This window comes from Podarcis muralis, chromosome 11 (assembly GCF_964188315.1).
Source record: "Podarcis muralis chromosome 11, rPodMur119.hap1.1, whole genome shotgun sequence".
NCBI classification, from domain to species: Eukaryota; Metazoa; Chordata; class Lepidosauria; order Squamata; family Lacertidae; genus Podarcis; species Podarcis muralis.
In genome coordinates this window covers 35,986,929-36,008,142 of record NC_135665.1, presented here as the reverse complement: position 1 = coordinate 36,008,142, position 21,214 = coordinate 35,986,929, and the positions used below count along the sequence as shown (strand labels likewise).

The window sequence follows — 21,214 nt, the reverse complement described above, 5'->3', positions numbered from 1 at the left end:
GTTAAAAGACAGCTACTTATTTCTGTAATAACTTTATTAACATTTAAAGCAAAATTATACAAATAACTTGTGGGAGTTAGATTTAGAAAGTTTGGCTGTTACTTTGATAAGCTGACAAATGCAAGAAAGCTTCCCAACACAAGACTTCTACAAGCTGAGTTCTATGGCACTTCATAGACTAGTAAACTAATCATGGCATAAGCTTTGGAGGATAAGAGTTCACTTTATCAGAAGGAGATTCTAATTCATGAACATTTAAGGATCTTTAAGTAAAGAATAACCTTTCAAAATTCTTATTAGGGCAATACCTTTTTTTAGGCTAACCAAAATGTCACCAAACAGTGTGCAAGCTTTCAAATTATCCTGACCTCTTTTTCAGGTTGTTATAAACAAATGGAGATGGCTGAGAGAAATTGGCTGGTGGTGGAGCCATGGAATCTGTGTCCAGTCACAGACTCAAGACAGAATGCAGGCAAAACTGTGCCCAAGGAACGGTGCTGGGGTTTTTCCTTAGGGGCAACCACCTCATGCCCTGCCTTCCCGTCCCCCCACACCCTACACCTGCAACGATGGTCAGCAGCCCAGTTCCTGGCTGGCCCTTCTAATTCCCACCCCAGAAAGCTCTCCACATCCTTTCCTGGAGCATGGCAGGGAGGGTCCAGGTGCACAAAAAGAAAGAAAGAAATGAACCATTGAGGAGAGAAAGGAGAGAAGCTGTCACCACTAAAGCAGCAGCATAATGGGGGAAAGAAAGAAAGGCTTCCAAGTGGAGAAGTCAAAACTAGAAACAGAACTGTTAGAACCCAATACTAAAAATTTATCAAGAATGTACAACTTGCTGTTGAAATGGAATACTCAAGATGAAATGGTGAAATCTAGCATGATTAAATGGGCACAGGATATGGGGCATGACATTGAGCTTGCTGACTGGGAGCAGTTATGGACCACAGGTGTTAAATTCACGGCATGTAATGCCTTAAGAGAAAACATTATGAAAATGATCTACAGGTGGTACATGACTCCGGCCAAGTTAGCAAAGATCTATCATTTGCCCAACAATAAGTGTTGGAAATGCAATGAAACGGAGGGAACCTTTTATCACCTTTGGTGGACCTGCCCGAAGATTAAGGCTTTCTGGGAAATGATCTATAATGAAATTAAAAAAGTTCTGAAGAGAACCTTTATTAAAAAACCAGAAGCCTTCCTCTTGGGCATGGTGGGCCAAATGGTGCCAAAGAAGGATAGGACATTTTTTATGTACGCCACAACAGCAGCAAGAATTCTTCTAGCAAAGTATTGGAAGACGCAAGATTTACCCATGTTGGAAGAATGGCAGACGAAGGTGATTGACTATATGGGACTGGCAGAGATGACTGGCAGAATCCGAGACCGGGGGAAAGAGGCGGTGGACGAAGATTGGAACAAATTCAAAGTTTATCTTAAAAACTGTTGTAATTTGGAAAATTAGGGGCTCAGGGTGATAAGAGATAAAGAACTACAGTTGTATTAATAACTTATAAGAAGTCAAATTTATGAAATACAAACAAGTTTATTACGAAAGGGTTGCTGAAAAATCTTGAAACAAGAATGCAGAAAAGGGGTGGTACGGGGAAGTCGATTTTGTGTTTGTTTATGTTTATGTTTATGCTTTGTTTCTTTTTTACTTATGGAAAACTAATAAAAATTTATTCAAAAAAAAAAAAACATAATGGGGGAAAGCCAGGGTAGAGAAAGTGGGCAGAGACAGTGGGGAGATTAAGGCAATGGGATGGGGCGCACACTGATTTGGCCCAGGTCCCATTGGACAGCCGTGGTGGTCGGAGGTAGCAGCAGATATTATGATTAGGCTCTGCTAGGTGCAATGCAGGTTTTAGGTTGGCCCAAAGGCTTCTGGGAAGAATGAACATACAATGGTCCCACCAAACTTGGGAAGATATTTTAAAAATATTAAGTAGGCAAAGCACACCAGCTCTTTGGTAGGTGGAAAACAGGAATTTGTTTTTGTCACAGTCCACTGTAAATAGAAAGCTAAAATGTATCTCATGTCTGTAGAATATATCATCTCATAAAAAGTTACAAGTTACAACCTAGTGCATAGAGGAAGAGTGTAACAAAAGCTTAGAGAAATTGCCAGACTGCACAAAGAAATGGTTGTACAGTGGTACCTCTGTTTACGAACTTAATCGGTTCCGGAAGTCCGTTCTTAAATCGAAACTGTTCTTAAATCGAGGCACTCTTTCCCTTATGAGGCCTCCCACCGCCAGTGCCCTTCCACCATTCGGGTTCTGTTTGTAAACCGAGGTAAAGTTCGCAAACCGGGACACTACTTCCAGTTTTGCGGAGTTCGTAAACTGAAAAGTTCGTAAACAGGGCTGTTCTTAAACCGAGGTACCACTGTAGTGGGAAATAGCTTTGCAGTGGAAGCAACACCACTGTTGCTTTGTTTTCAACCTATGAATTAATTCAGTGCATTTTGGATTCCATATTGGCAGGATTGCCAATACATCAGCTTCTGTGAGAAGCCATTACATTTTGCTTAAACTGGTATGACATCAACTCGATGATTCTATGAGGATAAAATCAGATAGATGATAGCTGTAACATGTATAGAACTAAATATTGTCAGATTAGCATCATGCTCAAGTCATCAAGGAAACCCATTCCAAAAGATCTAGTGCTGAATCTTTGTATGTCTCAATGGTCACATTGCTTCCATATATTGCTCAGCTTGCCTGTATACAATGCAAGGAAATCCACAGTGTGAGCATTAAGGAATATGCCAAACTAATTCCCCATTACATCTTAAAATTCTGGATGGGGTTTGAAGCTCAGAATTACACCTGAAAAGGGAACTCATACTGTTTCATTTTGAAATGCATTTGATAAATTCTATGGCAATTTCCAACCTACATTTGCTTCTCTGCAAGGTGAATTTATCTTTCTTTCAAAGAGAACAATTCTCCCATCTCTTTTTTTGACAGTGGTTTTGATACTGGAAAACTCATTATTCCCTTAATCCTTTTTCTTATAACCTGAAATGTCAAACCCTTGGATGACATTGAACTGCCCACATTTGCATCTGTTTACACAGTGTTCAGGGAGCAGACTGGAATGAGTCAAGGTAAGCTCTTTTCTCTTAAACATATGCCTATCCATTTGAAAATGCACATACTTCTACATAAATGTTGGGAGGGGGCGGTTAGGCAATAGAGAACCCATGTATGAATTCATATAAAATACATTATTTACATGTGGAATTACAGGTTTATCCCAAAACATCAAACAATCCAAAAGGATATACAATTTTGAATTTATAAAAATAAATTACATATAAATAAAAGCATGAGAAATTTTCCTGAAAGCTACTGGTACTACATTTCAGTCTTTGTAAGGAAGTTATTTTACAAAATTTATCAGATACAGGTATATAAATATTGTACAATATGGGGGGGGGGGCAAAGAGATGTTTACTTCAAGCACTCTATGATACGTGCATGAAGGGGAAAGGTAAAGTTGCCCCCTGTTGTCCACACATTCAGCAGACCACTTTAAAAGGAGCCCATGTGCTGCAGTTGTACACATGTCTGGTCCTTGGTCAAATAAAACCCCAATCAGGTAGTCTCCTTTGCCACAATCCACTCAACATGTGGACGCCAGGGGTAAGATTGTCATATCTACACATACTGTGCATCTGGAGAACTTGCAGGTTAACAGCCCTCAAATGAGGCAACTGGTATGACATGAAAACATTTACTTATCGTGATTAGATCAACATGATCTATTCTATTAGTGAGAGAGAAAACAAACTAAAGTGGAGCATTTAAGACTGCTTCAGATATAAAATAACTTCCCAAACAAAAATAATTTCCAGTGCATATGTTCCTACCTTGATTATGAAAAATATAGATTATAACAATGATTTTCATTTCAAGGAGGGTACTGTTTTGTGTTTGCAAGGCGACTTAGGGCGCCTGGTCAATATTTTCTCAAAATCATGTTTCTTTGAAAGCTTGGGCTGCATACTCCAAAACCAAGTAGATGCAACAGAAACAATCTCAAGTCTATACTCATCTTTATGAGATGTAATATGGAACTTACCAGCTGAATGTAAAAATTATTTAAGTTGCTAACTTTTAAGAGGGGTTATGAGCCACTACTGAGTTTTCCTCCCAGACCAAATGCTTTTATTTGGGTTGGGCACCGGGTTTGGTGGTACACCCCTTAGGGAAAATTATTGCTCAATGCCAGAAGTTTCACTAGCTTCCTGGTACCATTCTTAGTCTATCTGCTCATTGTAGCTACCGCTTTTATCTATTACTTCCTTATTTTCAACTGTGGGTGCCACGCACTAGGGTGTTCTTATAAATGTTGGTGGCAAGTGCAGGTATCTATGAGGTCTGGCATTATTTGTATGTTTTTGTGCTGTGAGCAGCTTCTCAAGCCCAGCATGTAAACAGCTGAGCTATACAAGTGTGTCATCAGCAGTCATAGGACTGCCTCAGCCCATGACACCCACAGCTGGAAGTCAAGACAGATTGACTCACATCTGTGGCTGAATAATGGGACATATGTCAGTGAACAAATATGAACATGCCATGGAAGAAAAGTCAGCCTAACTGAAATTAATGGCTGTGGGTGTCATTTTCCAATATCAGTAGTTTCCAAAAAATACCCGTTGAAGCTTATGATTTGCCTTTGTCGTTTTATAATTTGTCAGGAGTCAACAATTATTTTAATATACCCAATTCATCTTTTTTTTTTTTTTAATAAGGGGCATTCTTGAGCCGTGATATCTGTTATAGCCTTGTTTTCAAAGTAGGAACACAGAATGCAGTGTTTAAAAAAGTGCACACAGTAACTAGACATCTTAGCTACACTCAAGTCTTGCTATGTTTTGGGTCATATGGATGCAGTGGAAGAGTTGTCAGAGGCAATCCAGTGCTTCCACTGTTACACCCGCACCATCCCAGCTCAGCCCTAGTTCCATTTAGCAGCACTAATGATGGTGTCAGGAGGACAGCTCCCCCCCATCACACACGCTGCTACGGCTTTTATCTAGGCTGAGCCTATATTGTTTAATTGGTTGTTATTATTTAAAATAAATTTCTGACACACCCTTCCTTCCAAATGAACACAGGGCAGCAAAGTAGCAAAGCAATACATTTACAAATAATTTAACCCCCCCCCCACATTTTAAAACAATTAATTTGCAGCCCTATGTCTGATAGCTGCTTTGCTTTAAAATTTGCCTCAAATACTTAGGAAGTTAATACAATTTTTACTGTCTCCCATTTGGGTGGTACCAGTTGATATTTGATGGTTCAGCTCCCCTTTATTGCTAAGCCAAAGGCCATTGCCAATCATTCAGGAGTACAATAGAAAAGAAAAAACAACACAGAACGCTGCTCAAAATATTATAAATAGCACAATGTGTTGCAATATCAGATCTTTTCCAATAATAATAAAAACTATTAAACTCATTAGAGAAATGAGTCATAATTATAAATGCTCATTTATAATTCATTCAGCACTACTATCTGGAATGCTTTACTCTACTTTATTAGGAAGGAAAGGAAGCAGATTTGCCTGGGATAAGAAGCACCACTAACCTTACAACCTCCCCCATTTTGTTCAATAGTGCTGTTGTTTTCTGCTATGGGTTCTATGGAGACCAGGGGTGGAGGTTCATTCATGGCTTCCCTCCTCAGATCACCCTGTTCTTTTTGAGATGGCAGACATGGGGGGAAATATATACCTGAACCTTTTTTTTAATATTAATTCCCACAATAACTCCTCATCTGCAGGAAGGTAAGAAAACAGAATGGGGGTGAGGATGGAAGACAATAACATGAGATAGCATGGGATGCTGGGTAAAGCACTGTTTTGGAGACAGCCTTGGAGTTGGTGGAAGTAACAGGTGAAGAGGCTATAAGTGAGAACCTGGATACTGATGAGAATCTGTTTGTAACAGAAACATTGTATAGCTGCATATTAATTAGTATAGAATAGCTGTCTTCTTTACTATGGATCTACTGTCTTTGTATAAGTGAGTAAGCCAAAGCACTACTAGCCACCCTGAACAGAATATTGTTAATTATTCAGGGCCTTCAGTCAATAACATTTGCTTTCTGATTAGATCAGAAATTACTGAAAGATTAAAGCCACAAAACATTTTCAAGTAACAACATAGTGCCAGTTATCAGCGAACACAGAAATCTGATAAATGTTTCACAGGAACTGTTCCAGTACAAAACACTAATGCTGACATTTACAATATCAGCACTCCTCCCCACTCCAATAAAACGCAAGTAAACAACAGAGCTGCTTTTCATAGCAAATGTCTGTAGGATGTGAAAGATCTGGAGCAAAGATTAAAAAACACCTGCCCCAATTTAGCAAGATCTATGCTGCATGAGCAATATAATAATAATAATAATAATAATAATAATAATAATAATAATAATAATAATAATACTTTATTACTTATACCCCACCCTTTTGGCTGGGCAGCTCCCAACATAACATAAAAAACACAGTGAGACATCAAACATTAAAAACTTCCCAATACAGGGCTGTCTTCAGAAAGCCATGTAATTATTTCTTTGACATCTGATGGGAGGGTGCTCACAGAGCAGGTGCGACTACCGAGAAGACCCTCTGTCTGCTTCCCTGTAACTTTACTTCAGTGAGGGAACCACCAGAAGGCCCTCAGAACTGGACCTCAGTGTCCAGGCTGAATGATGGGGGTGGAGACACTCTTTCAGGTATGTTGAATTGGATTTGTATTTTAATGCACATCCCCATTTAGAGGCACCAGAAGCTACTAAACCAAAACTGGGGACAGGTGGACTGTGTAACTGCATTCAAAGGGGAGAAAAGTGAGATCATTATGCCTTTACCACACTTGAATTGTAACAATAACTCCTGGAGGTCTATAGCCAGTGTTTTGGCTAGTTTTTCTAACACACTCCCATCCCCAAAGCCAGTCCACCCATGAGGCAAGGTGAGGCAACCACCTCAGATGGTAGGATCCATCAGTGATGTAGATCTTTATTCCCCACTTGTTCCTGATGTTGACCTTCTCTTCCTTCTTCTTCCCTTGCAGGGAGGGGAAGCGCCATTTTACAGTTTGCCTCAGGTGCCAAAATGTCTTGGACCAGCCCTTCCTGTCCCACAAACAATGGATCATGGGAGGAATCTCTCCCACAGTCCCAAACAGAAATACTGTCTCTCTCACCATTTTTTTCTGTTACCTTCTGACTCGTCTCTACCCTAGCTGACATTTTGGTGGCAGCTTCTTTTTCATAATCCCAGACTACATAGTCCCTGCCAACGTGCACATCAAAGAAACTTGTCTGCCAGGCATTCCATGATAACACCCAACTTTGCCAAGATCCTGTTTTAATGATCCATGCATGCACACACAAATACACACAGTTGGAGAGAAGTCACATGAGATTTGATTGCATACAATCAGTAGTCATTGCAAAGAGCAGCTTGCTAATTCAGAAGAGGTAGATGACAGCAGCAAAAGTAATGGGGAGGGGACTCACTTTCCCTTCTTTGTCTCATGCAGTTGCTGCTTCTCTCTGTCTTCCCCAGTGCCTTTGATACTTTAAGGGAGAAAGGGAAGGAATAAATGCAAGACCTGGTGGAGGAGATATCTCTAAGTGCACAAAACAATACATTTAACAGCCTCAATATGTTTTGATTAAAATCTGTGTCGGGGATACAGTAAAACAATAATGCTTTATGTTCTCAAATAACACTTTGAGAACACTTTCTGATTACAGCACCCTGAAAAATATTTTAATTGAAACATAATAAGTATAATAAATTACTGTTTGGTGCACGTAGAGCTCCCTTTCGTCCCACTTTTCCCCTCATAGTGAATCCTCACCCTAACGACTATATTATTTAGGCATCTATCACAAAAGATTCCCACAATCCATTGAATCCTATAAATTCAAGAATGTGGCCAGAGGCAAAGAAAGTGTTTGGGGATTATAAAACCAAAAAAGCAGCAAAAGCTAGAGTTCAATGCAGTAAAATGACACCAGTATATCTTCATTACTTCCATGGTTGCTCCTCTGCCCCAAAATGTATTAAATACTCAAGATGAACAAATAACAAAAGCTTCCAAAATTTAAACAGAAAAACATTCACTCTGCAAAACTGGAGATGTTTGTTGGATTTTACAGCAGCTCTACCATCTGTTATAAATTGGATGCAATACTTTTCTAAAATGTTGTGTTTTCTATTGTCTGTATGTGTCCTGCCTTCCCCCCCTAGTTGTTGCTAAAGCTTTATACTTTTCCTTCATTCGATTCATTCACTTCTCTTTAGATGTTTGAAATCTTTCAAGAGAGGATACATTAATGTAAGAATAGACACTAGACATAATCCAGCACAGAATTAGGCATGACTAAACCTATTGAAATCAATGGGCTTGAACACATTCCCACTATGTACTGGGTTGTTCCCATTGTATAGCTGAACTGTCTGTTGCACAATATAGGATTTAGTTCTGTAACAGCGGTTTAAAAATAGTCACACACTGTAGATAAGGCATTAGTAAACTTGCTGTAAGAGACTGGGCCTAGTATTTGCAAACCCTAGAATGCCTTATCAGAAAATTCTGGTTTGTATTATCTATGCAGACAATGGAGAACCATATTCATGGTTTTCTCCATAGTAAGTTACAATGAAGATAGCAATATTTTGCAATTATTCCTCGGCAACTAACCAGAACATTTTTTGCAGCTCAACCTCAAGGCTGATGTTCAATGAAGAGTTGGGGAGGGGGTGTTGCTACAGTCCAGTCCAGCCACTCTCACATTCCAAAATAATACTTGTTAGTGTGTACAAGTTCTATGCCACTGTTCCCCAGTAATCAACTAAAAATTTACCAGCTGTTTGATCTGTTCAGTTTGTAATGATTGCCTCCTTGTCAAGAGTGTTTTACTTTTGAAGTCTTTGGGGTAAATGGGTGCTGTTGGAATTAGGGTCTTTTGTCCACAAGAAACCACTGTATTAATCTTACAGATATCAGGGATTGGGGGATGAGGGTTCACATTTAAAGGGGGAAGAAAACAAGGTCTGGTCAGGGCAGTGTGATCTGAACCTCGCCTCTCTAAAATGGCATGATTTCTCCTGCTCAAGAAACTGGGAGGCATGTTTTCTATCAGTTCTCTGGAACTCAGTGACAACGATGGAGACGGGGAGAGCAGCTTTTTCTTCCCTAGAAGCGATTTGCTGTCTTCAGTAAGAGGGCTTAAGCTAGTTGTTAGCTGTGAATCGGAACTGTAGTGATTTGCCCCCAGATTTCTTCTTTGGACAATGTTTTTCAAGGTGGAAACAAAGGTCATTTGGGAGGAATCTGGATTCTGGTCTACAGGAGCGTCGCTCTGATCTGCTGCAGCTTCGCTCCTATTGTGGTAAGTCTCACCAAAGAGTGACTGAGAATTTATCTCATCATACGACATTTTTCTTGAGGCAGTTTGCTCAAAGTTTTTCAAGAAATTAAGAGTATCCTTTATATCAATGCTGTGGTGTCTGGTGATAAATCTCTTGGACAGGGCCAGGCTGTTGATTTTAAAACACAGTTCTTCCTCTGGAGTTATGTCCTGAAGCTCTTCCTGTAAAGGGGATATTTGATTCTGATCGAAAAGTGAGGAGGAAGGCTTCATCCAAGGGCCAGAATATCCGTGCTGCATCTGAGGTCCTGTGTGTGCCAAGTTGGGTTTTCTTGAAGGAGAATGTGGTTCAGGGGCATCTTCCTTTCTTCCAGGATGATTAGGTTCTTTAAAGTTAAAGAGACCCTTTTCTGTCTCCTTTGAATTTGACTGTGGTGAGGGAGATGTTTTGATTTCTACATCTGATGGGGAAGTGCAAGAACTTGAAGAATGAGCTTCATCAGTGTCAGGAGGAGGAACATTTAAGTACTGCTTGATTCTTTGCCTCCCAGATGGAGACCTGTCTTTCGTAATAATTATGACTTCTTTCCCTCTTGCTTTGCAAGCATCTAGGAGAACTTTGAGGGTTTCCTTGTCCTCTGAATTCACCGAGTAAACAAGAACTGAATTGCCAGAATGGTCTTGCAGACTTATGTCTGCTCCACTTTTAAGCAGTAAAGAAACCACTTCAGGGCCAGCCTTCTGCAAGCAAGCATGCATTAAGGCTGTCTTCCCAGTTTTGTCCTGTATGTTTGGATCTGCCTTATTCTCCAGGAGGTACTTCACCATTTTGACTTTGCTAACACTCTGATGGTCCACATGCTTTGTCTTACAAGCAATCATTAAAGGGGTTTCACCACGGTCATTACTTTCGTTAATGTAGGCCCCACCTTCTAACAACAGCCTTGTGAGACGAAGTCTGCTTTGATAGACCGCTTTTATCAGAGAGTTTCCATCAGGTGAAAGCTCTATGACTTCTTCCATCTTCTCTGTTTTTGAAGACTGCAGCTGTTGAAAATGTTGCCTAATTTGGAGACAAACAGGAAAGATAATTAAGAATCTAATATATATTTTCATTTAGTAACAGGAAGATGAAAAAATGGGAGCCTCTATTAAACAGAACATTCTAATTTTGCAATACACACACACCTGTCTGCATGAAACAGTGCATATACCTTGTATTCCTCAAGTTGACCTGGCACTAAAGGCTGAAATAATGCATTATATGTACTTAACAAAACTCTGACAGGAAAAGTAGCTTTGGAATATTATATAGTTATTTAGATTGGAGAAATATCAGGAAGGAGGTTGCTTAAATCTTTCTCTACCTGATACTTTCCCATTGCAACTCCAGCTCTCATACTAAAAAAAATGAATATATAAATTAGTACTCCACTTTGGCCTGAGTCATACCCAGAGTTTGCTTTCTTATCTGATAATTGTTTCCATGACTCTTGTGAATTATGTTAAAACTGACAGGAAGGCATGGAAGAATAAGGAAACCCAGAGAGGATGCATTGAGTGTTTCTAGTATGTTTGTTTGTGGTCAGCAAGTTGCTTACTAGAGGACCACTTAAGTAGGGAGTGGGGGTGATGGGCCATGCTACCGCACATCACAACCCAAAGGTGCTTGAACAACAGGTTCTCATTGTAATTACCACCTCATACCTCTTGGTTGGCAACTAGAAACCAGCTTAGTATGCATCCTTACTCTCTTGTGAGGCTTCAGTCCTATCTAAGAGTAAGCCCAACTGAAACCAGAAGAACATGCTTCTGTAAAGCATAGGTTGAGAGAAGCTGAGTAGTGGTTAGAGTGTTGGACTAGGACTTGGGAGACTACTCAGCCATGGGTGTTCATAGGAATATAAGAAACCACCTTATACCAAGTCAGCTCATTGGTCTATCAAGCTTGGCATCTACACTGACTAGCAGCAGCCCTCCAGCTTTTCCAACCCTTCCTGGAGATTGGACCTGGTGCCTTTGTTATGCAAAGCAGGTGCTCTGCCACTGAACTACAGCCCTTTCTAAGCTCATTGGGTTACCTTGGGCCAGTCATTGCCTCTCTGCCTGGCCTAAGCCACATGCAGGGTTGTTATGAGGATAAAATGAGGAGGGAGAACTTTGAGCTCCTCGGAAGAAAGGTGGGACAGAAATGTAATAAATAAATATACCCAGTATGCTCTAAGGCACACATACCAGGGAGTGTTGTTATTGTTTAGTCGTTTAGTCGTGTCTGACTCTTCGTGACCCCATGGATGAGAGCATGCCAGGCACTCCTGTCTTCCACTGCCTCCCATAGTTTGGTCAAACTCATGCTGGTAGCTTTGAGAACACTGTCCAACCATCTCGTCCCCTTCTCCTTGTGCCCTCCATCTTTCCCAACATCAGGGTCTTTTCCAGGGAGTCTTCTCTTCTCATGAGGTAGCCAAAGTTTTGGAGCCTCAGCTTCACAATCTGTCCTTCCAGTGAGCACTCAGGGCTGATTTCCTTAAGAATGGATAGGTTTGATCTTCTTGCAGTCCATGGGACTCTCAAGAGTCTCCTCCAGCACCATAATTCAAAAGTATCAATTCTTCGGCAATCAACCTTCTTTATGGTCCAGCTCTCACTTCCATACATATAGCTCATAGCTTCTCTGAGTTATTCAAGCCCCTTTGCCATGGCAAGGCAGTGATCCATGAAGGGGATACCAGGGAGTAAGTCCCATCAAATACACAGCCCAAATCTATGCATACTTACTGACAGTGGTGCCAACATGAATAAAATATTGAGGAGGGGGCAGGTAAGCCCTGTCCTGTGTAATCAACACAGCACACGGTGAGTGACCCCATCTAATATTTTATTGGGCGGCTGAAGGGACCTATCTAAGTGGGGCTTACTCCCAGGTGAATGTGCATAATATTGCAGCCTTCCTGGAGCTTCCTTATCATTAAATACATATCATTACTAAGCTGTGTGCACCATACAAGGTTAGTTAAAAAAAAAAAAAAAAAGCACTGATCTTTCTATTTTCTTAGGAAATAAAAATTCAGAGGCACTCTTACAGAAAATTAATTCTCCACCCAATTTGTAACCTGGCAAAACAGCATTGCTCAGTATCACACAACAGTCTGCTCCATTTCACCATTGCATCCCATAAACAATAAAAAGTAATTTCGTTTTAGTTAAATTTAACTGCTAATTGGAACACTGCAATTTGTATGCTCTTCTGCATGTCAGCGTGACCGCGCGGTGCAAAAAACAACAACCCAGCAGCACTCTGAAGTAACTCCATTCATTTTAGTCCAGAGTATTTGCGATTTTAAAAATATTTCGGAAGTGCGTGGTCGCAAAAACGGAACTGGGAATCCGAACACTGCTAGTAAAGAAACGGTGTCGGACTGCGCACTTTTGCAAGCCAGCAGCGAGCCTGTTCCAGACTATATGCCTACTTAGGAGCCAGCACTACTGTAGTCAATGGGTCGTGCTTCCAAATAAGTGAGCCTAGGACCCTAGGTTAACAGCCGGCAGGCAATATACAAGGACACGGATTGCACCCCTTACTCCCTGTTGCCTGCCCCCTTTGCACGCCCTCGGGAGACCCCTCACTCTCGCGCACGGCCGTCCCGACGCTCGAAGGGCGCGTCGCTGGCGGGAAAAATTCGCCCAGGGCGGCGTAACTCTGCAGAGTCGCCAGGCGCGCTCGCCAAAACGCAGCAGCGGCGCCACCACACCAAGGCACCGCTGGGTGAGGCAAGTTGTTCTGCCCTCAGGTAGGAAGGCAAGCGGCCCGGGGTCAAGCCACCGCTCTCCAAGTCTCCCCTCCGCCCTCTTTACCTGCTCGAGGAGCCGGCAGCTGAGGGACGCCGAGCGGGAGAGCTGCTTTCTCTAGCGCGCGGGGGCTCCTCTCTGCGCAGGAATTCAGGTCTTCTTAGTTCTTCAGTGGCGGCTGCTGCTTGAAGCAATAGAGGGGAGTGAGGGGGAAGAAACGCCTCCGCTCGGCTGGCAGGCAGGCAGCGCCCCTGCTCTGGAGAGGCGGCTGTCAGCAGCGCTGGGGCGGCTTCACCCACCTCTTGGGCGCGCCACCCACGCGCTGCTGAGCTCGGGCTCTAAGGACCCGCTGCCTCGCCGCTAGTCCCCCCTCCCCGGCCCCCGGTTGTCCAAGGGGGTCTGTTGCTTGCTCGTCCGCGCGGAACTAGCCAACTGCCGGCAAGGTGGGCTTGCTCGCTGCTCTTGCAGAAGGCGGGAAGCCAGCGGAGGCGGCGGTAGCGCGCGCGCGCTCTGTCCCTCCTCAGGGAAGATCGCGAGGCAGAGTCTGCTCCACGCATCCAGTCGGATTTGCGGCGTGCAGCCAACGCCTACGTTTGCTGGAAAGCAGGTCTCCCTGGAGTCAGTGGAGAGCGCACTCCCGAGGACACGTGTATAATAATAAGACTGCGGCCTCTTCGGTTTTACATCTCCCCTCCCCACCCCCGGGCCCCAGAGGTCTTTTAGGAGCTGCGTGCCAGGCAGAAGTTCATCAGGTGCAGACGCAGAGATGGCGAGAAGAAAGTTGCACCTGTTGAGTTTCTGCCGGGCAGAAAACCGTCAAAGGCAGCTTCTCCCACTTTGAGTGTCTTTGCCTTTTTAGTTTGTAATCCTGGTGGCAGGTCCTGTCTCCTTCCTTTCCCCCTTTGGTGTGAGACAGTTTGAGAGACAACATTTGTTTGGAAAGCCGGATAAAACACATAGATAATAAAGTACTATTAATAAAGCTTTGGTCAAGAAAAAGCTGGCCATTGTGCTCTGCTTTGGACCACTTGCCCAAACATTAAAATTCACGGGTTGGATCAGAACATGGAGACAGACCTCTGCTGAAATCATCACTTTACCCCCCCCCCCCCCCACACACACACACCAACCAGGAGCCTTGCATTTGTAAATGGATGTGGTTGTGTGTATGAGACGGGGGGGGTGGGTGGGTACTATTCTTACCATTTGTATGTTGCAGCCAACAATTTACCCCTGAGAATAAGGTTTTTGTTCCATACTAGAAGGTGCAGCTGCCTAGTGATATTTCGTCCAGTCTTCCATTAAGTTGTCTATTGCTTTTTCAGTGGTTATAAGATTGACATGTGCATAATGCAGTCCTTTCACAGGAGGGATAACTACTTCGGAATGCATGGTTGGGTGGGAAACACTTGTTGGAAAGTGTCCTTGTGGCAAAATCCCTCTATCATATTTGGTAAAGGTGACACATCTTGCCAGTATGTGATATCCCTGCATTGCTCGTTACGGTTTAATCTTCTTTCCTTGCTTATTGAAATGTCTGAATCTATCTTGAAATATACAAGAGAGATGAAAGGTTACTGCAGCAGATGCTCACAAGCTGCTTGGTGTGCATGTTAAGCTGTAGGCACTACGATACAGATATCTGTGTCTGTACAAAAAAGGGCTCCGACCTGACTTGAAAACCACCTTTTTTTACTTAAGGATCATTCATGTGGTTGCCTGTTTCCCCTGTCCTGTCTATGGTGTTTGTGGAAATGATCTAATCTTTTCAGCATCCAGCTAGAGACTCTTTGTTTAGTAGTTTCTGCTTTTGCTGCTGGGGACAGATTATCACCAGCATATTAACTCCGGTGCTTAAAAGCCTGCAATGACTGTCCACACACGACTGGTCTAGGTTCAAGTTTATTGTATTAATTTACAAGGCTCTTAAAAACTTGGGGTCCAGGATAGCTTAGCAACTGCCTGATGGCTTATATCTCTACCCAATCACTGAGGTCTTTGGGGAAGTTGCTGTAGTGGCCTCTCAAGGCTTGGATGCAAGATTTGCCTCCACCAAGGGCGGTGTTCCGTATTGTGGGCCCAATTTCATGGACCTCCCATCCAGCTGAGGTCAGACCCCACTCTGTTGGATGTCTGATGCCTATTGAAGACTGCTTTATTGCAGCAGACTTATAAAGTTATTTCTGATTGAATAGTTAAGTTTTTAACTGATTTTTATCTATATTGTATTTGCTGAGCTATCACTTAAGAGACAGTTTTAATTAAATGGCATATAAATTGTCTAAATATGCCCTCTTGTCTCCTATTCTGCTCTTCAACCTGCAGAATAAGGTGGCTGGATTTGCAAAACCATTTCTTGTGTAGAAAGAAGCATAAAGTTGAATTCCCAACCCCAGCTCTTCCTATGGCCCAAAGTCAGATAGGCATACCATTTCAGTAGGCTTATTTATTAGTAATCACCTGAGCAAGCAAGAGTGGTGCCTGCAACCTCCAGGAAAACAGAATCAGGGAAACATCAGGCATGACTCAAGGAGGCATGGAGATAATAGAGAACGGCCAATTACAGCAGAGCTTAATATTCCAAGTCACTATGTATGCTAAGAGGAAGTTGTCCCAGCTGCTGGATGAAGCAGGCAATTTTCTCAACTGTTCAGAGTAATCCCTGATGTTCTGTATGCCTTGCTTGGGTCTTTAGAATATCCACAACTAACAGTATTATCTGATTTACTATACTTGCACTGTGGTGATTGATTCCAAGAAAACCTGTTGGAGAGTGAGGCAATCTGAGGGTGCTACTATGTTGGACTAACAGTGGGTGAGCACCACTGAAATAAATCACTACTCCCCTTTGCCTACACTGCAGAGCACCATGCATGCAAAAGAGAGCTTGTCCTCTAATAAACGTCACTTGTTATTTCCATCTATCTTCTCCAATCCCTCAGTTCTTTTTTTCTCTAGTGCTGCCACTGGGCCTTGATACAGAAGCTGATAATTTCTGTTTGGAATGGTGTGTCATTATTAGTCATCTGCTTCCTGCAATGAAAGAAGTTAGCTTGCCCCTCAGCATGATGTTGCATGATCAATCTAACAAAATAAGTCTTCACTTCCAACTTGCCCTCTACCCAGGGAATCTTCATTATTTAACCCTATCCAACTACAGTGGTACCTCTTGATATGAATGCGATCCGTTCCGGAGCCCCGTTCGCATCCTGAAGTAAATGTAAGACGCGACTGCGCGTGTGCGGGTCACGTTTTGCTGCTTCCGTGCATGCTCATGATGTCATTTTGAGTGTCTGCGCATGCGTGAGCGGTGAAACCCGGAAGTAATGTGCTCCGTTACTTCTGGGTCGCTGTGGAACTCAACCCAAAAATACTTAACTTGAAGCTACTTCAAACCGAGGTATGACTGTATAGTTTCTTTCACCTACCAATGACAATTCACCATTTACAATGGCCTGTGCAACCACATTTCTCTTGCAACATACTGAACTACTGTGTAACAATGATATGCACCAATTCATGCTCTTTTTATGGCTCACTAGGTTACTCTGTGTGTGCCTCTCACTGGCTGTCAGGGACTGGACAGAGGAGGAGTGGTGGAGACTGCCTCTCCAGCCTGAACCTTCCAGAAAAGAGGAAGACAGTATAGATTTACAACAGTGGTTTGTGGGAGGTCGTAGCTCAGAGGCAGATGAAGTTGGGAAATAGTGGGAGAGGAGGAGGAGGAGGTACAACTGGAGCAGCTGGCTGACACGTTATCACTAGAAAGCATTCCAGACCCCCCTTCTCCCAGAACCTGGCGGGCATTGAAAGTAGGAGAGCAAAGGGCTCCAGGACAAATGACCCTAATCAGCCACTGTAAGATGAGTGGTGCTGTTGATGATTGAGGAAGTGGAGAGAAAGGTGTGTGTGTGGCGATTTACTCGGAGCAACACCATTACTCCAAGAGGCTGCATTTCTAAGCCTCTCTCTGTGAATATTGAATAAAATACATTGGTAAGAACTTTCCTTGTCTCATCTATTCCTGGCACCTACCATGGGGGGACCAGATTCCCTGATGCCAGAGGAACAGTGGAATCTCCTTTCTTGTAACTTGAAGCCATTGGTTAGCGTCCTACCCTCCAGAGCAGGAGAAAACAAGCTTGCTCCATCTTGCATGACAGCCCTTAAGATATTTGAAGATGGCTAGCATATCTCCTCTCAGTCTCCTCTTTACCAGGCTAAATATACACAGCTCCTTTGCCCATTCCTCATAAGGCTTGGCTTCCAGACTCTTGACTGTATTGGTTGCCCTCCTCTGCACACATCCCAGCATGTCAACATCCTTCTTAAATTGTGGGCTTCCCACAGGCATCTGGTCAGTCACTGTGAGAACAGGATGCTGGATTAGTTGGGCCACTGGCCTGATCCAGGAGGGCTTTTCCTATCTCATCAGTCATTTTAGAGGTGTCTGACATTTCCTGCATACTTTTATCCAAAAACCCAGTTTCTCAGGACCCTTATTCTGTAGCTTGTGAATATAATGCTTAACTCAGCCCTAACAGTTGAATAATTGTTACAAACAAAAATAGTTTGAAGGCAAATTGTACCATGTTACCATGACTCTGAGCTCACTACCTGAATAAGGCACTGATATAAACAAAGATAACAAAGAAGCCCACAGTATGAAAACATCCAAGGACACTTATGCCATCTCATCCTCTGTCTCGCTTCCTCCTTTCTTCACATACCACCCACATTACTAATACTGTTTCTTTATTGAATAGCCTGGGAAATGAATACGCAACACACCCACTCTTTTGGAAAGGTTACCACTCTTCTTTGGCCTGTTGTTGCTGGGATTATGTAAGGCATGTAGGTGGCATATACACTTCTGGATATTTTATCAAAGTTGCTGGTGGGGACAGCATTGCTACCATGGAATAAAGTAGCTCTCCTACACATTTGCTTAATCTGCCTGCCATATTTATGCCACACTAATTAAATAATGGGAGAAGCTTCAGAGAAGGCTTTTGTATGAAGGAGGCATCTGTGAATCAATGCCTTGATATGCTGCAGATTCCCAATTTTTAAAAGTGATGGGGAAAACTGATTGCTCAGATTGAAAATGCCAGTCATTCTCTCTCTTTGAGCATTTTGGCAGTACCAGTAGTTCTGCATTGCCACCCAGGCTTAGTCCTTGGTAGAGCCGTCCTTAAAAACGAGAAAGTGTTCAACTTGACAGAACAGCTAGACTCGCAGGGGTCAGCAAACTTTTTCAGCAGGAGGGCGGTCCACTGTCCCTCAGACCTTGTGGGGGGCTGGACTATATATATATTAAAAAATGAACGAATTCCTATGCCCCACAAATAACCCAGAGATGCATTTTAAATAAAAGCACACATTCTACTCATGTAAAAACACGCTGATTCCCGGACCGTCCGCAGGGCGGATTTAGAAGGCAATTGGGCCGGATCTGGCCCCCAGGCCTTAGTTTGCCTACCCATGAGCTAGAGGGCATCATACCACACAAACAGTTGCCAGTGTTGCCATCACATATTTGTGTGCTTACATGAAACAGGACTATAGTGACATTGGTCCTTTAGTGATACCCATTTAGAAAATATACTGTACATGCACAGAATAAGTTATAAAGCTTCTTTTTAATTGCAGAAGTGAATGCAATGCCAATATTAAGATGTTTTAGCTGCCTATAGTAAACCCTTCCTATAGGCAGAAATACCGGTAATATTCTATCTATTCAGATTTCCTACCTTCAACAATGGGTTCAAATTGTGGCTGACAAATAGCAGTGTGCATATTTAAAGTAACATAAAAGTTAAGAAGTTGGAAGGCGTTTTCATTAGCATTTCATCTTGGATGGACAGACATTTTAAGTTTTATTTATATTAGCCTCACTTTATCCTTTTGGACTGTGTGCACTGTAGTACTGCTACTAAATAATGTTGAAGATTAAAATATTAGATACCACAGCATTGGGCACCTAATTTTAATCAATGATAGGAGAAAATGCTGTGCCACGTTACAAAATACCCCACTCTGTGTGATTGCTTGTCCTTTTAGTTTTTTAAGTTAAAGATAAAACTACATGTGTCAATACTTTTAAGATTACCATCTGTTTTGAAAGGCTTGTATTTTAAACCCACCTAAGAGCATATGCTCAAGTTTTAATGCCAAAAATGTTTTTACAGCAGTATTCAATCAGAGAAGCCATGGTCTGGAACAGTAAACAAGGAACAATTATTTCTTTTATCTGCAGGAATATGAAATACTGAATTTAGGAACGAGAGAGCAAATGTGTTGTCGTCTCTACTTACGGTAAGTAGCAAGAGAGTTTAAAGGAAATTTGATCTACAATACTGCTTCATGTTCTCTGTTATTCAAGTAGTGAGAAGTTCATAGAAACTTTTTATACCGCAATTTTTAACTCACATTAGGCTTGGACCAAAGACATTTCCACCACTACACTAGCGGAACAGGCACCGTATCCAGTGCATGCTCATTCAAGGAGAGGAGGAGAAAAGCAAAGCAGAGAGCCAGAAACTACAGTGTAAAAATGGTAGACATGCCCCCAGCGCCCATAAAAACTGCCAGTGCACACCCATCACAAGACTGCTGGACCACAGATAGGCTGTTCATACATGTTGTTGTTGTTTAGTCTTTTAGTCGTGTCCGACTCTTTGTGACCCTATGGACCAGAGCACGCCAAGCACTTCTGTCTTCCACTGCCTCCCGCAGTTTAGTCAAACTCATGCTGGTAGCTTCGAGAACACTATCCAACCATCTCGTCCTCTGTCGTCCCCTTCTCCTTGTGCCCTCCATCTTTCCCAACATCAGGATCTTTTCCAGGGAGTCTTCTCTTCTCATGAGGTGGCCAAAGTATTGGAGTCTCAGCTTCAGGATCTGTCCTTCCAGTGAGCACTCAGGGCTGATTTCCTTAAGAATGGATAGGTTGGATTTTCTTGCAGTCCATGGAACTCTAAAGTCTCCTCTAGCACCATAATTCAAAAGCATCAAATACATGTATGTGGTCAAATGAACTTGTAGCAATGGAGACATCCCCTAGCACCTACCCCTGCATCACCATGCAAGGCAATGCCACAGAACCCCATTCCATCCCAGCCAGCATAATCCAATGTCAAGTCCCCAAATGCACTAAAAGGCAGGAGTTCAAATTCCCTTATGTTCCTTACAGCCCGTTTTAGAGCACAGCACACAAAGAGGAGGAATGAGAGTCTACACCACACAGCAGTTTGAAAAGGAAAGACATGCAAGCAGGGGCTGCCAGCTCACTGAGGTTCCTATGCCTTGGACTTTGTAAATAGCAGGGTAGCGTGCGTAGTGAACACTGTGGCACCAATTCCATGTTAGGAACACCTTTACCTGTTGCATAGCTGTCTCTCTCTTGGAGCTTGCTAAGGAACAGGGAACTGCTTGGGAAAAGGTTAGCAACTCCACAGGGGGGAAACCAGGAGCATGGACAAGGATGAGTGATGAATCCTGTATTTGTGGGACTGCAGCTTGGGGAAAGCAAAGCAGCAAGAATAAATAGTTAGCTAGAGCACATAGTTGTTACCATGTGTTATCATCTACACATGGGAACAAGAGAAACTTTAGAGGATTCAAATATGTGGTTTATTACACAAATAGGTTGATTAACTACAGTACCTGGGTTGAAGAAACACTGCAAATGGCTTTCTACAGGAAGGAATTGTGCCCTCCTTAGGTATGCTTTTCTAATTTATCTTGATATGCCTATAAATCACCATTGGCAGCCAGCGTAGAGTGAATCACATCCCCTGTGATTACACCCCCCCTCCATTTTCACTGAATATGCACTTAGCTGCTTAGTGACCTCTTCCTAGATCTGAGATGGGATCTATCCCTCAAAAGCGCATGCCACAAATATTTTGTCGGATGTACAATGTTATAAAATGTTTTCTCAAACCATAAATCTATTACTCCTTCATCTAGGCTACACTTATCTATTATGTGGGGTTGGTGTGTCA

General features: G+C 42.6%; 1 protein-coding gene across 1 annotated transcript; it reads right to left on the bottom strand.

Moving 5' to 3' along the window:
• Positions 1 to 8,079: 8,079 nt before the first annotated feature.
• On the bottom strand, positions 8,080 to 14,300 carry ANKRD34B (ankyrin repeat domain 34B). The gene is made up of 2 exons (XM_077936262.1): positions 13,272 to 14,300; positions 8,080 to 10,479 (listed from the first exon to the last, which is right to left on the bottom strand). Exon 2 carries the CDS (start codon positions 10,437 to 10,439, stop codon positions 8,898 to 8,900), a length of 1,542 nt encoding a protein of 513 aa, XP_077792388.1. The 5' UTR covers positions 10,440 to 10,479; positions 13,272 to 14,300; the 3' UTR covers positions 8,080 to 8,897.
• Positions 14,301 to 21,214: the final 6,914 nt, after the last annotated feature.

Bases quoted from the DNA above. Each gene is read 5' to 3' on its own strand.
- ANKRD34B (XM_077936262.1), bottom strand. From the start codon at position 10,439: ATGGAAGAAGTCATAGAGCTTTCACCTGATGGAAACTCTCTGATAAAA.